This window comes from Dendrobium catenatum, unplaced genomic scaffold (assembly GCF_001605985.2).
Source record: "Dendrobium catenatum unplaced genomic scaffold, ASM160598v2 fragScaff_scaffold_840, whole genome shotgun sequence".
Taxonomy (NCBI): domain Eukaryota; kingdom Viridiplantae; phylum Streptophyta; class Magnoliopsida; order Asparagales; family Orchidaceae; genus Dendrobium; species Dendrobium catenatum.
In genome coordinates, this window is record NW_021319302.1 from 234,109 (window position 1) to 252,334 (window position 18,226).

The window sequence follows — 18,226 nt, forward strand, 5'->3', positions numbered from 1 at the left end:
TATATATATATATTGTTCATACAATTGTATAATGCCATAGAGCTCTATGCTAGAGCAATGTAGCACTTCAGGTTCAAGCTGGAGAAAAAGTGGAGTGTTGCAACACTTCAACCCTTGGCACCACATCACTGTGAGTCAGGCTGGAGATAGAGACAAGAGTGATTCATATATCTAAACCCTAGCTCTGCGATGTTGCGAGTCAGGCTGAGCAATTTTTCTTCCCACTTATTCTTATTTCACTAAAAGGGTTGTGTCTTTTAGATATTTTAGGTGCATCTCTTATTTGTTTGAATAGATTATTGCGTGAGAAGTGAAGAGAGATAAGAGAGAGTGTAAAAAAAAGAGATCTAGATAATTTCCTTCAAATTTCATATTGGATTTCTTCTTGTTGTGTGTTTCCATGATTTTTTTTCTAGTTTTGGATTTTTTTCACATTAAATCTTGGTTTTCATTCTTCTTCGCTGCACTTTTATTTTTTTTTAACTTATTTTTCTATGTGATTATATTTCCCAACACAAGATTGGTTATAGTTTCCAATTTCTATTTTATTCTTATTTAATTAAATATTTTTGGGCCAATGTGTAAAAATTATTTTTTTTGTACAATAGAATAATACCATAGTGCTCTATGCTAGAGCAATATAATACTTCATGCTCGAGCCGGAGACAGAAAGTGGAGTGTTATTGTAATTCAATCCCTGGCACCACAACATTGTGAGTCAGGCTAGAGATAAAGAGTGGAGTGACTAGCTTCGTGGTGTTGCAAATTAGGATGAGCAAATTTTCTTCCTTCTTATTTCATTAGAGGAGTTGCGTCATTTGGATGCATCACTTACTTGTTTTGAGTATATTACCGTGTGTATGAAGTGAAGAGAGATAAAAAGTGAGTGTAAGAAAAGAGTTCTATAAAATTTCTCTCAATTTTCATAGTGGATTTCTCGGAGTGGTGTGGCACCATAATTTTTTCCCTGGTTTAGGTTTTTTTTCTCCTTATCTTTCCTTAAAAAAATTGTGCTTGATTTTTTTGTTTACAATTCTAATTGGATTAGTTCTATTGACAGTATGTACAATATATTATAAAAATCATTCTCATCAAACCTATGTATCAATTAAGGATGGACAGACATATGTAAAACTCATATAAAAAGTGCGTGTGAGAAAATTATATATTTGCATCCTTAATCATGTACATTGGTTAAAAAAAATACATATTTACTTCATTATTCATATGTCATAACTAGAAATCCTTGCACATGAGCAACATTTTACTCCTTTGGCTCAACATACTTCGTGCTATCTCCCCAAAGAATTATGCACATCTCTTTCCTTAGTTTGGGATGACTTCACAATTCTAGTACCATAGTAATACTTTGTATCTAGTTATAATGTATTGAACTAGTACATTCTTATTTAGTGTAGTGGACTCATAGTGCATTATATCCCTTTTTAACTATCATTTTACCCTCTCTCTTGACATCTTATTGCATTTGTATCTAAAAATGCATCCTCATCTTCAACCATGAGAATCATTTTAGTCAAGATAATGTTATGCTTATTATGGTTTAGGAGGACACCATATATAAAGAAACACATTCCAATCTTTCACACATCATCTTTGTTAGCACATTTCATAAAAGCATTACTTAAGTAAGTATACTTGAAATTCTTGTTACCATGCAAGTAGTTATTTAGTAGTATGTTGCTTCTTGACATCATCTTGAACACATCATTAGATGAGATCTCTCCAAAACTCAACCAAATCATTAAATCAAAGTCAATAAACTTAAATTCCATTCTCTTCCCTCCAATATTGAATATAATTGATTACGTAACATTCCAACAATTATAAACCATTCTTGGTAATATTTGATAAAAGAAGGCTATATAGAACTACGTTTAGGTGCTCTAAAGAAGTGCTTGAAGGGAGAACTCTTAGCCTAGATAATAAGGTCATAGAATAAATTACTTAATGGATTTATCCATAATACCCTTATTATACATGTGACCAAAGCTCCATAATGCATCTTAACTGTTAGAATTAGAGTAGATATCTATATACTTAACCTTTTTTTAATTATTTTTTTTATTTTAACATCATTTTAAAATCATACTAATTTACATCCTCTCATTACTATGTCATACCTTTCACTTAAGAACTCTATTCTTCTAAATGATTAGCCTAAAGAAGTCAACCATGCTCAATGACTCAACTTATCTATATACTTAACCTAAAAACTCAAATGAGCTAATCCTTAGAATTATGATGAGAGAAAAACTTTCTTTAAACCACCTTTGAAAAAAGATTAAACCATATTGAATTATCGTTGAACAATCTTAGATGATGATTGACCCATCTCTAATAAGTCTTTGTGTAGTCTTCAACTTTTGTAAGCAATCTTTAAATCATGTTTAACACATGATTGAATCTTATGTGACCTTTATTTAAAGATAATTTGTTCATGATCAAAGAAGGTTCAATCATTTATCAAAGATGGTTTAAAGATTGCTCAAATATGGTTGAATATGGTAAGAAGACTTATTAAATATGGGTGGGGGTCTCCGAAAGGGAAACTACTCATGGGGGTTAAAATGCAAAGAGTATAATTACACTATCCTGTATGATAAATGATCATAGACCTTTACACTCTATGAAAGCAGGCCAATTGAAGAGCATATAACATTATACATATGATTATCCATGAAAAATAGTGACTTTTGCATGTACATTTCGATGGATGATGATATATATAATTTGATAGTCACAAAATTTCTCCTATTTGATGCACCGGCTCAAGTGGAGTTTATTTGATGTGGGCAGTAGTTTCCTCTAGGTGCAAGCCTACATGTTTAGTTACATCTTAGGTCTTCACTTGTAGAATACTCGTGATTAGGGATGCTATTTTATTCTCTTCTCAGTTTGATGCATAATGAGATTCTTAGGTTCTTATAATCTAAAGGAGACAGGTTCTTGATTAAAATGAGGATTAAACTTTTTAAATGTATGAAGATTTGATTAAAAATGTGAGTTTATTAATCTACTAAGTAAGAGAAGATTTAGATTTAGACTTAATTTGAATTTGGAATTCAATTAAACCTCTAAAATAGGAGATAACGAGGTATGTACAACTTGGACTTATGCTTGTCTGGAATGAGGTGTCAGCTAGCATCCTAAACACAATCAATCTCCTTATGAATGCAAGATAGGATGACTCTAATCTTAAGAAATCAAGTATTTTTATCAAAGATTTTAATTAAAACTTCATATACAAATACATATAAGTATCACAATGTAATGATGCATGAAAGCAATATATAGATAAAATCTTTTATTTATTTATTTGAAATTAAAATATTACCCTAGGTCTGCATAAGCATAAGGTGGCCAAGCTCTCCACCACAATAGGCTTAGATTTTTACTCCTATAAATATAGGTTTAAATGTACTTATTATATTTTAGCTCCATATCTCCTATAGGATTCCAAAATATAATGCTTCTCAAAAGAGGAGAAAATATTTCCTTTTGGAGCCCTATCGGTATAAGTTGAAAGTTAGTTAGGGATGCTGAACCCTTATGAACTAGCCCAAGGCTAACCAACAAGGGGGGTGAATTGGTATTTTTTAAAAATCTTTCAATCAAAACACAAACTCAAACCAAACCAAAATTCACCACAAAGAAAATTTTGACATACATCCACTCCTCGGAGGTACCCTCCGAGTATTGCACTAAACTCAGTGTCTCTTCTTTAGCCCCCACAGCTAGGCAGAGAAGCCCTTACAAAATCACTTCCCTTCCCCGGTGCGGCGGAGTAACTGGGTCCTTTGACACCAAAGAGATCTTCTTCTTCCCAAAACTTTCCTCAAGACGAGCCTTGAATCTGTTGGTACTAATGTGCAAGCTTGCTGGAGCAACCGTGTGAAACCTGCTCCACACTCCCTTGAAACCCCATCCAAGGATGTTCTCCCTCTCTCAAATTCCTTCATTTCATTTATCTCTTTCAAGCTCTCTCGTTAAGTTTTCTCCAGAACAAAACGAAGCCTCAATGGCTGCCAAAGATGCTTATCAAGTGCCTTGACAAAGCTTAAATAGAAGGTTTTAAAAAACCCTAAAAAATATTCTTGGCGGCAAAAAATGTTCAGGACGATCACAGGGTCGTCCTGTACGATGTGCCTAAAAAGAGCACTTTTAAAAATCCTAAAAACTCAATTTTGGTACCACATATCATCCAGGATGATCGCAGGATTATCTAGTATGATGTGTTTAAAAAGAGGGCTTCAGAAAACCCTAAAAACTCAATTCCTGCATCAAAAATCATCCTGGATGATCACGGTTCATCCAGTACGTTGTGCAGAATTTGACCTAATAGTCCCGAACGATATTAGGATAGTTCAAGACGATCAGTGCAAAATTATACAGATCGTCCAGGATGATATTGTGGATCGTCCGGGATGATTAGAAAAAAATTATGATATTTCAGCTTGGACGATTTAGGAAAATCAAGTATGTTGGTAAACATCATCCTGTACGATATACAGATCATCCATGACGATTGGATTGAAAAATTTAACCATAATTAATTTCTTAATCACATGATCAATTTAGGCATGATTTGTATTGATCGTCGTGGAAGATCTAGATGGTCCGGGATGATTAGAACAAAAACTAAATCTTAAAATCTTGCCAAAATTATTATTGGCGGCTATTTTCCAAGATCATAAAGGATCGTCCTGAACGATCCAAAATCTTCCAGTATGATTAGTTAAAAACTTGATCTTCTGGATTTGACTTGATCTTACTCCCTTGAGTGTGTGTGTGCATGGTCACCAAGCGAGCATACTCTCTTATAGTACTTGACTCAATAAATCAAAATTATATCAATGAATATTACAGACCCTTTACAACATAACATTATTCAACCCAATCTTGAGCTCTAATTCTTTGTTTGATATTGCATGGTATTCCTGAAATATTAGTATACACACAAACAAATAGAGAATGAGAAATATTACTAGATATAAAAATGTTTGTTATCATTAAAAATATAAAACTTGTGAGCTCGAGTCACAACAATCTCCCCGTTTTTGATAGTGACAAACATTACTGGTGAAGTTGCAAACTAAAAGTATTTTCTTTTAAACTCCCCCGCACTAAGATAAAAATTTAAAAATAGGAAAAATAAAACTTTTTTTAAAATTTTAATTTTCTTGAAAGTTTGTTAGGGATGTTAAGGCCTTATGAACTAGCCCAAGGCTAACCAAGAGGGGGAGTGAATTGATATTTTTAAAAAATCTTTCAATTAAAACACAAACTCAAACTAAATCAAAATTCACTATAAAGAAAATCAAAGTGCGGAAATTAAATGTGAAAATAATAAAGGAAAGAATGCACCAGATTTATAGTGATTCGATCAAACCTTAACCTGCATCCACTCCTCGGAGGCATCCTCTGAGTATTTCACTAAACTCAGTGTCTCTCCTTTATCCCCTACAGCTAGGCGGAGAAGCCCTTACAAAATCACTTCCAAATGTGCTATTTTTTATATTTGTTTTAATTATTTATTTTGTTTTACTTATTTTATTTTAAAATAAAATAAGTAAAACAAAATAAATATAAAAAATAACATATTCTCCCCTTTGATATTATCAAAAAGAGGAGGGGCCCAAACAATAAGAACAAAAATAAATAAAAAATAAAAAGATCCCTGATCTAGTGAAAAAAATTAAATATTCTTAAAATGAGAAAGTTACCTCTTGATTTTATTCAAAAACTTAATAAGAAATGTATTGACAACGCATAACCCAGAAAGATTATAAATTTAGAAATTATTAATCCAAACTCAGAAATTGAAAAAAATTAATAGTACTAAGACACACTCTTACCGGAGCAACCGTGTGAAACCCCTTCCACAGTCCCTTAAAACCCCCTCCAAGGATCTTTTCCCTCTCTCAAACTCCACCCTTTTCTATCTCCCTTTCAAGCTCTCTCTCAAGTTTTTTCCAGAAGAAAACAAAGCCTCAATGGCTGCCAAAGACGCTTATCAAGTGCCTTGACAAATCTTAAATAGAGGGCTTTAAAAAACCTTAAAAAATATTCTTGGTGACAAAATCATCCAAGACGATCGCATGATCATCCTGTATGATGTGCTTAAAAAGAGCGCTTCTGAAAATCCTAAAAACTTAATTTTGGCACCACATATCGTCAAGGATGATCGCATGATCGTCCCGTACAATATGCTTAAAAAGAGGCTTCAAAAAACCATAAAATCTCATTTCCGGCTCCAAAAATCGTCCTGGATGATCACAGGATCATCCAGTACGATGTGCGGAATTTGACCTGATAGTCCCGGACGATATTAGGATAGTCTAGGACTATCAATACAAAATTATACAGATCATCCAAGATGATATTGTGGATCGTCCGAGACGATTAGAAGAAAAATTATGGTATTTCGGCTTCGACGATTAGGAAAATCAAGTATGTCGGCAAATATCATCCTGTATGATATACAGAGTCCTGTACGATATACAAATTGTCCAAAATGATCGGATAGAAAAATTTTACCATATTAATCCCCTAATCATAGGATCAATTTAGGCATGATTTGTATTGATCATCCTAGATGATCTAAATCGTCTGAGATGATTAGAACAAAAATTAATTTCTTAAAATCTTGCCTAAATTATAATTGGTAGTTTTTTCCAAGATCATAAAGGATCATCCTAGATGATCCAAAATTGTCCAGTACGATTAGTTCAAAACTTGATCTTCTAGATTTGACTAGATCTCACTCTCTTGAGTGTGTGTGTATGGTCACCAAGCAAGCATACTCTCTTACAGGACTTGATTTAAAAAATTAAAATTACATATATGAATATTACAGACCCTTTACAACATAACATTATTCAACCCAATATTGAGCTCTGATTCTTTGTTTGATGTTGCATGGTATTTTTGAAATGTTAATATACACACAAACAAATATATAATGAAAAATACTATGAGATATAAAAATATTTGTTATCATCAAAAATATAAAACTCGTGAGCTCAAGTCACAACATAAGCAAATATCTTTAACTTTTTACAACTCTTTGAATTTATACAACTTGATCTAAATACATTCTAAACACTTTACATTTAATTACATTTGATCATTCACACGTACATTTGCACTAAGTACATTCTACTTTACTCTCTTTACTTTTACAAGAAAGCCTAGATACATTTTACTTTACTCTTCTTTTCGTAATATAAAAAATATGTCATAAACATAAATTCAATACATGTATAGGTACAATTTAGGTGTATACAATTTAATAAATTAAGTACACCAATATAAAAAATAGTAATACATGGTATGACATCCATAGTATATAAAATAAATAAACACACCAAAGATATCCTTTAAGCAAAGGTATCTGCATCACACTAAAGCATACTATCGGCCTAGCCTAAGAGTATAGTCAGTTATCATAACAAATCATCTACAGTGTGTGTACAAGCTATGTGATTTGGATATATTCTAGGTTAGTTATTATTTGAAGTTTTCTAAAACCTTTATTTTATTTGTTTAAAGCCAAGAGATGTTTAGTTTGACTTTGAGTTTCAATATTTTTATATTTTACTTAAGCCTTTAGAGGTATGTGAAAGAAAATTTTATTTTTTTATTTAATTTTACTTTTAATTAATGAAGACTTTTATTTATGATTATTTTAGGAGTTCATAGAAATTTATTTTATATTTTTTAACTATATATGATTTTTAGTGATTTTTCAAATTTCCTGTTCAATTAAGGGGTTTATTTAATTTGAAGTTGAAAATAAGTTAATTAAAATATTCATTAAGTTCACTATTTCTTATGATTTTATAGATTTATAAAAACTTATTTAGAATTTTTTTATCTTTCATAAATTTTTAATGAATTTTTGTTAATATGTTCATGACGTTGTCATAATGAGCACGAGGACCAAAACCTCCTTAGAACATGTAGCCCTGCAGCTTGAGATATTCCAGCCTATAAATTTATTGACATAATTTGTTATTGAATTGTCAATTTAATTATTTAAATTGAATAGTAATTATCTTTGTTTAACCAGAGCTATAAAGTTTATTTCACTCTCCTTGAAGCTAATTCAATAGTATCATAAGCCTGAGTTACCCTGCATTTATCTTGGTTAATTTAGTTTAATTATTATTTACTATTATTCTTTGATTCAGATTAGTCGAGTTATTAATTATTGAATTTTTCGAGATTTTATTAAATTTCTTTAATTTTATATTTTTTATTTAATTAATTACTAATATTTCTTAATTTACAAATGAATTTTTTTATTTAAAATTTGATGGGGCTTTTAATTTTCACTTGTTTAACTTTTAGTTCAGAGTAGATTGAACCTTAAATGAATTTTTAGGATTTAATTTAAATTATTTATGACTTAAATAAGATCCTAAGTCAATTATACTTTTGTATGTTGGTTTCACTAATTGATAAACCAAATTATATCTAATTACAGTGAAATTTAAAACATAAGTTCATCATAACATGTTCTCCAAACCCATTGAATTTGGCTTCATCAAAGCCTTCACAGTTTCACAATTAACATCCAAAGTAAATTTATTTATATTTTTAGGGTTTTAATTCAGGCAATATAACTATTGGTTTGGATAATTAATCAAAATTATGTATTCCCAAACTTGGCACTAAAGAGTAAAGTCTTACTTACTAGCGGGTTATCAGGATTGAATTATTAAATGCGAGATTTCTATAAGAACCTAGGGCTTGGGGGATCATATTTACATGTATAGCTTTGAAGACCTATGAGGCCCTAATTTTATATAGTTTACCTCACTAGAGCGAGTTACAGTACAAACCGGCTGTAACACCACCATTTGAGAGAAATGAAGGCGATTAATTTATTTATTTTATTATCAAATTATTCCAAACATTCCTCGCAAAATAATTAAGAAAGCAAAGAAAGAATAATTGTTAGATTATACTTCACAAAGGATGTCTATGTCAAACCAAACATTCCAAAAAAAAATTATAGTAATATAGTTGAGGATGAAAATATCCAATCAAATCTTAAGGAATTAGTTTGTGATGCAACTGGAACACAATCAGAATAATATACATAAGAGTTACCAAATAAGGAGACATAAAATTTTTATAATTTGTTGCATCTGCCCAACAACCAATATGAAAAGGGTGCACCACTTACTCAGAGTTATCTATTACTGTAATAATGTTAAGCATCAAGAAAAAATATAATATTTCTCATGAATATTTTAATCAATTTGTTGAGCTGCTTAAGGAAACTAAGCCGGCAGATAATATAATTCCTATAGATCTATATCGGACAAAGAAGTTAGTTTCCATACTTGATTTGACATACACAAAGACAGATTATTATGTCAGTGGATGCATGTTATACTTTAAAGATGATTTATCAGAGATTGCATGCCGTCATTGCAATGCACTAAGATTTAAACCAAAGTCTGGAATGAAAAGAAAGCTGAAGGAAGTACCTGTCTGTAGGATATTTTACTTATCAATAATTCCTAAAGTACAATGGTTATATGCATCTATGAGATCTGCTGCACATATGGGATGGCATAATGAACACATTCTGTAAGAAGGTGTTATTACACATCCATTAGAAGCAGAGGCTTGGAGACACTTTGATCTTACCCAAGCGGTGACACTACAGAAAAATAAATGATTTCTGGAAGAATTTTTCACCATAAATTGACAATTTTCCTTTGAAAAATATTCATTTTTGGCAAATTTCTAATGAAAAATTTTTCTAGAAATTTTTTACCAAAATTCTTCTCTTCACTACTAGAAAGTCTATTATTTTCTCTGTATCAATGATTTCCAATGAAAAATCAATGGAAAACTTGTAACAAATTCTAAAAAAATAAAATTCCTTTTACATGGAAACCAATTATAATGTACAACAAATTTTTTCAACACATTATATCAAACTCATGTAACTCTAAATTAATATTTTATGCTAATAATATAAAGAAAAGTCATTCATTAAAGAAATCTTATGACTAATCATGAAATTATAATTCTCTTAATTTGATTGTATAATATTTAATCATCTTCAATGTCTTCACTCTCCTCAAGCTCGGGTTATTGAACTTTCTTCTTTTGATATTATTCTGTATATGATCATAACTCCTCCAATATCTCAGATTATTACATTAGCATATTGCTTGTAATTATCTCATATGCTATATCTCCTTGGTGACAGTAGCCACCCTTTGGCTTACTATCTCCTCAAATATGCCATCACTATAGGTTGTTGAGTTGGGTGGTTGTGTCTCATATGCATATGCCTAGGAGTCTAATACATGCCCTCTCCCCTTTTGTCTCTCTCCCACCGTCTATAACCTCGTGTAGTAGTCGAAGAACTATGTGGATCCTGAAGAGGATCCCTTACTAGTAAAGGTTGACTCTCTCAAATTTATAAATAATCATCATGCAAGAAATGGAATAAATATAAACCCATTTAGATATAAATTGTACATATGAATACTATAGAATTTTTAAAACTCACATAAGATTTTTTTTTTTTTTTTTTTGATCAACCCATAAGTGATCCTCTTGGCATTGATGTTTGTGTGTGTACAGCTCCAATGGGATAGGCTCTCTACCAAGTACCTCTTTCTATAAAAAATATTATTAAGATAATAAATATAAAATAATTGGAATAGATAATGCATGGTTAACTTATTTGTGTAATAATAGTAATGATTTCATCTGTCATTTTCTATGCTCGATGTGAGGCACCAAACCACTAGTATGGAGGAAGCTTTCTAAGTCCCCACAGTCGGAGGCTCTATTATGATTATTTTGCTTCCTCTTGGAAATTTTGGGGAGGCCCAAGCTCTGATCAATTCACCCCATACACCCTCTCTAAGCCTCAATGGTTGGTCTCCTGAGTTTCTAATATCAGTGAAATTATATCTCATGCAATTGAAACCTCTCTTTTTAAAATTATTTCTTGTTCTTGCATTATGTTCAGATAATCACCTAAAGTCTTTCTATTTATGATAATAAAAAATGAAGATACTAAAGTTGATTACATGTGACCAACGGAGCCCATTGATGCATACAGTTGTTGAAGTCTAGAAATGATGGGTAAATAAAATAACTGAGAATATAACATATCCTTCTATTTTCATTGCTTCCCCAATTTTGATTTGTATCTAGGTGCATTGCATGTATGCCATACAACTTCTATTAAGTCATTATTGTAATACAACATAAACCCATTGATACAATAATCAAATTTTTTTGTAGCAATCAGCCTTAACTTTGATATTAATGTTTTAGTCCTATACAAATCTATGAGAATTAAATTATTCTCATACTTGGTTTCCTTAAGCAAACCTATGAACTCATCGAAGCACACTTGAGAAATTCCATTCAATTTTAATATTGAGCATCCTACAACAACTGATAATTTAGAATGAGTAGTGCACCCATCCTAAATGGGTTGTTGAGCAACACGTAGTAATTCATAGAATTTTTGTGCTTCGATGTTAGTTGACTCATCTATATGTTCTTTTAAACCCGGCCTACTGCATCAAAAACCAATTCTTTGTACATTCTTGTATTATGATCATCCTTTACTTTTCTTGAAGTTATGGATGGGCCAAATTTAGAGTCTGAATATGGCTCATATTCTCCATATGAGATCCAAAATATATACCCTAACACAAATCCTCTACAATATAAATCAAGTTTAACCTCATCAGATTTAAGATATACTTGATATCTATGCTTTGAACAAGTATACCTAAGTTTCCTATCTGATTAAAATAAAGGCTGTTGAGATTTCATGTGAATAAGTATTCAACTCAATGTCAGTGACTTTCATTCCGATAACAATTTATTATACGTCCAATACATGAGTTTGGATACCCATATATAACTTAATCTAACAATTCTAAAAAAAACAAAAAAACAAAACAAAAAAAAAACAAAACAAAAAATTGAAATAATTAAGTCATTACTTCTCTTTCTCCACTATTAGTTCATAAGATTAGACATGTATTCTCTAAAAATAGTTCATAGGAGTAGATCTAGGGACCGACATTCATTAGCAAATACTATGAAATAGCTACAGTGTACATTTTCATCTTATTAATCTTGGAAGTGTACTCTTTTGTTTAGTTCACTCTATTGAGATTAAGTGTTGCATTAAACTCACAATAATGTGTTATTTATTATGCATTCAACTTGTATTTGGCTAACTTGATCTAACAATCCTTTAAAAAAAAAAAAATTATATAGTGAAATTGCTAATTTTCTTTCTCCACCATTAGTTCCTAACAATAGAAACGTATTCTCAAAAGATAGTTTTAATGTTTGTGAGTAATACTTAATGAATGCTTTAAGCTTTATCCAAATCAAAATAAACTTTTATCAAATTCTAACTATTGAAATCTTAAAAAAATTGAAAATGATCAAAGATAAGAAGTTTTATCATTCAAATCTCGAAGAAATGGAAGAAAATAATCTAGAAATCACCTTGAACGACGATGATTGACAGAGATGCCAAGAGTTGCATTCGGGAGAGAAAAAATGGTAAATGAGAGATTGGAACGGGTTTGAGAAGAAATATGGTTCTTTCTGGCGGAATTTCCAATAGATTTTTCCATCGGAAATTAAGTAAATTTTCAGATAAAAAATTCTGCCAAAATTCCATCGGGTTCACTAATTACTGTCGAAATTTTTGACCGAAAATTTCCGCCGATAATGAGAAATTTTCTAGTAGTGTGAGTCTAGAGTGATATTTTATCATTATCGCTAATACTCTGTGGTGCTTAAAAGCCAAGTTTTTTCCCTTCTTGATATTCACTTCTATATCTTCCAAGGAGCACACATTTTATTTGTGTGCTATCAACAATCTATGCAACTGATCAATTGAATAAAATAACCCATCGAGAGATTTATTTACATTTATAATGAAACAAACATCCACAATACAACTTCTCTGCCAATCAATAAACTTGAAAAGGAGCCTTCGGAGAAGCAGCCAATTTAGAAGAAAGTTTCTATCATGAGAGTCAAAAGCTTTTCTAATATCAACCTCACACCGAATAGTTCTGGACTTTTTGTGAGTTGAAATCCTTTAATTAATCAAATGGTCAAATATAACATTCTCATCGAAAATTAACAAGTATAAAAAGTGCCCGGAGAGATTGTTCTATGCCGAGACCGCATGCAGAATGTTATTCGGAGACTAATCAAAATACGTCACGTCAGCGGTACCGAGCCACAGTACGAAGCACATGAGTGATGCGGCGCATTCTGACTAATCTTTGGACAATGTTCGGCATCCACACGGAATAATTTTTCTTGCACATGTGAGAAGTAACATTGCGGATAGCTATTGCCACACCCAGTAATCCTGAAACAGAAGCAGGGAAGATCACCCAATCCCAAGCTAAAAACAACACGATTTTCTTAAAAGATGCCATTAGAAGATCTACATATCCAATAATATAAAACGCTACACATGTACAAAATAATTTCTTAATATCTCTCTTGCATAGATCTAACTGCATGAGGAAACAACCTCAACAAGGAGAATCAACACTGGCGTTGATTGAAGACCGACACAATGGGCACTTCGCCTGCCGCCGCAGCCACGGATCCACACATTGCACATGAAAGAAATGCCCGCACGGTGGCAACATCCGCAACTCATCATCTTCTCCATAAGCCGCCAGGCACACAGAGCAGCAGCTGTCGTCGGCGGACCGCGCATCCTGATGCTTTGCCTCAGCGTATGTGATCACGGGACAGCTATTCAAGGTTCCCTCCTCCAGCCCAGCTTCTTCATGTTCGGCCGTGTTGTGGCTCACTTGGGAGCCGCGGTTCCGTTTAGTTCGGAAGCAGAAGTAAGAGACGCCGGTGATGAAAGCGATGAGGAAGATGATGATTGAGGAGATCCCAATGATGAAATCGTCGTCAAGTCTGTAATCTTCGGCGCCTCCGGTGTCAGAGGTGTCCGGGTTGGGGTTGGGGTTGGTTGCGGCTTTGCTTGTCATTGGAGCCTTTAGCAGTAAAGGACCAACCGTTGTGCTTCTTTTAAACTGTTGGATATGGAGATTTGGCAAAGCTATTTCATTGATAATAGTATTGTTTAGATGATGATGATGATGATGATGATGATGTTATTTAAAATTGTAATTTTTTTTAATATTATGTATTTGATAACAGCTAATTTGATGACTATTTAAATTATCTTAATGTGAAAGAGGACATCCAATAAAATACTTATAAACATTGATATTATATAATTATATCAAAGATTTATTAATGTCAATAAATATCTAATTAAATCTTAAATATCTATTATTGATGCATCATCAAAAAATTATCTTGATCGGGCATGAATCTCGAGGCAAAATCAAATTGAAAATTTTTGAAAATAAAATTAGGACCATCCGAACTCCGATTTTAGCAAACATATAGTCAAACTAAACGCCTAAAAAATACGAACCCAATGACACCAAATTCAAGTCAATCCAAGTCCAAATGGGTCCAAATCAAGGACCCGAAGTATTGTTGGAAGGTTTAAACCACAATTTGGATTAGCAAACGTGACATGCTTATAGTTGAATTGAGCGGCTCGACAAGACGAATCTAACGAGCCCAAGATCGTGAAATTCTAATATCACTAAGACATTCAAATGCCCAGTAAACGGTCCATGATCAAGGGATTCAATATCGACCATCCATCCAAACCACTGCCAATTTACCCTAAACCCTGACGCTGGACTTTCGCAGGACTTCCATTAGGACCACTGCATGACAGTGGACTTCCGCTAGACCACCGCTTGACGCCGGACTTCTGTCAGGACCACCGCCTGACGCCTGACTTCCATCGGACCACTGCCCGACGCCTGAGTTCTGCCGAACCACCGACTGAGGCCTGAAGTTTTGCCAGACCAGTGATAGAAGTCTGAGTTCTAATGGACCACCAAATAAAGCCCGGATTTTTGCCGGACCACCATCTTATGACTACGGTCCTTCCGACCTCCATCACCTACTACGGTTCTTCCGACCTCCATCGCCAGACAACAGTCTTTTTTGACCACTGCCTCCTGCCAACTACGGTCCTTCTAAGCTCCGTCACCTACTACGGTCCTTCAGACCATCATCACCAGATAATGATCTTTTTGAACCCTATCTCATATCGATTATGATCCTTCCGACCACCATCACTAGATAATGGTCTTTTTAACCCCTATTTCCTACCGACTATGGTCCTTCCGACCTCCATCGCTAGACAATGATTTTTCTGACCCCTATAACCTGCTGACTACGATCCTTCTGACCTCTGACACCTACTATGGTTTTTCTGACCTCCATCGCCATACAACGGTCTTTCTGCCTATCTCCTGCCGACTATGGTCCTTTCAACCTTCATCACCAACTATGGTCCTTTCGACCTCCATCGCCAGACAACAGTCTTTCTAACCCTTTGTCTCCTGTCGACTATAGTCCTTCCGACCTCTGTCACCTACTACGGTCCTTCTGACCTCCCTCCATCATCATATAACGGTTTTTCTGACAACTGTCTTCCACCAACTACGGTCCTTCCGACCTCCCTTGCCAAACAACAGTATTTCTGACCACTGTCTCTAGTTGACTACAGCCCTTCCGACCTCCATCGCTAGAAAATGATCTTTCTGACCACTATCTTCCGCCAACTATGGTCCTTCCAACCTCCCTCGCCAGATAATGGTCCTTCAGACCACCGTTACCAGACTATGGTCTTTCCGACTTCCATAACCCGCCGACTATGGTTTTGTCGACTAAACGAACATTTCAATACTAGTTCTTCCAATTCCCACCATATAATATGATGTACATTTGCTACATCAACCCAAGGCCATCCTCCTAAGAAAGTGTCTCATTTGTACTCGACTGTAAATAATAGTTGATTCATTTAAACTGAGTCAGACCCTGTGGTTTTTCCCCCTTTTCAGGGGTTTCCACGTAAAAACTTTAGTGTCTCTAAGGCATGCTACACCATCTCTATTATTTGCTTGTGTATTGGATCTTCGTACAAAGTTAAGATATTACATTTTATATTTTTTTCTATCACCGCGAGTATTCCAGGACGCAACAATTATGAAACACAAATATGAGACATATTATACATGAGAAAAGATAAAAAATATACATTTCACGGAAGCATATTATTTAAATGAAAATCTAGGATAATTTAATATGTAAGTTATTAATAATTATTCACATCAATTTATAATATTAGCACAGAGGAAGCTCCAAAAAGGAGCTCCTAAATTTTCTATTAAATATTAACCATCCAACGAAATGTTTCTCTTGCCAGTATGTGTAGGAATTATAGTAATTATTGCTGAGCGTGCACCATTTGGGGAGTCTACTTAGCTCTGTAATATGAAATGATCTTTGCCAAATCAGTGCGGCCGGTCAAAAGTGCAGTGATGGCCGGGCTGAGCATCGGCCGACCATGAACAACAACAGCTTTCTCTTGTATTTTTATGTATAGAATACCAAAATAGAAGCTCAGTATTTGGACTTTCGTATCTGCGATAGAGTTAAAAAATTTCGTCTCAGCGTTCTACGAATATCCAGCATACAAACAGAAGAAAAATGAAACACCGGAATTTTTATGTAGAAAATCCTAGAAAAGGGAAAAGATCATGGGGTCACGCCCAGTTGAAATGATTATACTAGTGTATAAGTAAATTACAAGTGTCTGATCATCCTTAAAATTGAGGAAAATCATTTTACAATAGTCAACAGCCGGATTGAAGTCTGAAGGTCGGACGGAAGTCCAAAGTCAGTCCGTGACCAGGCAGAAATCCGACATCAATTGGCAGTCGGATGGAAATCAGACATCCGTCGGTAGCCGAGCGGAAGTACGGTGATAACTAGTGGACAAGCTCAAGTCTGGCGATGGTCGAGGAGTCTGGTGGCAAGAGAACTCTCCTCCTTTTCTTGTTTAAGTCTCGTTTTTCATGAGAAATGAGGAGTCTATATATAGTTTTCTCAGAATGACATGATCAGTAAATAAGAGGAAGATCAAGCGTAAATTGTGAGTGGTTTGAATCGACGACCGATGTTGATCCCCTTGATTGTAAACTGTTTACTGGGCATTTGAATGTCTTAATGAAATCATAATTTGGCGATCTTAGACTCGTTGGATTCATCTCGTCGAGCCTCTCGATTTGAATATAAGCATGTAATGTTTAGAAACCGTTTGGTAATCCAAATTATGGTTTGAACCTTCCAAATGTGCTTAAAGTCTTTGATTTGGACTCATTTGAGCTTAGATTGAGTCGAATTTGGTGTCGTTGGGTTCGTATTTCCGCGACGTTCAATTCGACTGTAAGTTTACTGAAATTGGAGTTCATATGGTTCTTGATTTAATTATTGAAGTTTCCAACTTGATTTTGCTTCGAGATTTGTGCCCGGTCAAAATAATTTTTTGATAATATATCAATGATAGACAGAGAAAGTGTTTAATTTTTTTTTAAAAAAAGACAAAGTGTTTAATTTCCATTGTTTGAGTTGCTTCGTTTGAGACAACTTTGTCATTATTTTTTAAAGTAGTTTTATGGTACTAAAATTTTTAGTTTTAAAGATTTTGTATTAAAAAATTATTTTATAAAGTAATAAAAAAAACTATCCCGTAAGAAGCTGTAATTAATTAAGCTCAACTAGCTCATCATCTTGTAAAGAAGAAAAGTTGAATGTGTAAAATCATAGGAGTGAAAAATTAGGGAAAAAAGAGAAGTTCAGGAGGAGGAGAAGAAGAAAAGGAAGGAAGCTTAGATTTTTTATGTTATATTTTATAAATTTATAATTAGAAATGCTAATGACACCCACAAAATCTTATAATATTTTGCATCATGATTGTGTTAAAAAATATGTTATTTGCCTCTTTTTCTCTTTGTGTATCCAACTCATTAAGAATTATTTCTCTATTATGAGTTAGCTTTTATTAATTTCTTTTTAGTTGAATTGGATTATAAGCTGAGAAGACAAAGTTGAGGCCTGCTCAAAGTTTCTTCTGAATCAAAATACCGCTTACTTTTGATTGTTGATTACTTATTTGAAATATTTTGCGACCAATATTGGTTCGAATAAAGTTTGAATAATTTTAGAGCCAAGTTTTTGGCATTTGACCCATGTTCGTTTCATGTTGGAAGCT

The 18,226-nt window shown here is 33.4% G+C and overlaps 1 protein-coding gene across 1 annotated transcript; it reads right to left on the bottom strand.

The window, feature by feature from the left end:
• Positions 1 to 13,274: 13,274 nt before the first annotated feature.
• Positions 13,275 to 14,066, bottom strand: LOC110092945 (putative RING-H2 finger protein ATL71). Its single transcript, XM_020817659.1, has 2 exons — positions 13,598 to 14,066; positions 13,275 to 13,501 (listed from the first exon to the last, which is right to left on the bottom strand). Exons 1-2 carry the CDS (start codon positions 14,064 to 14,066, stop codon positions 13,275 to 13,277), a joined length of 696 nt encoding a protein of 231 aa, XP_020673318.1.
• Between the last annotated feature and the right edge of the window lie 4,160 nt (positions 14,067 to 18,226).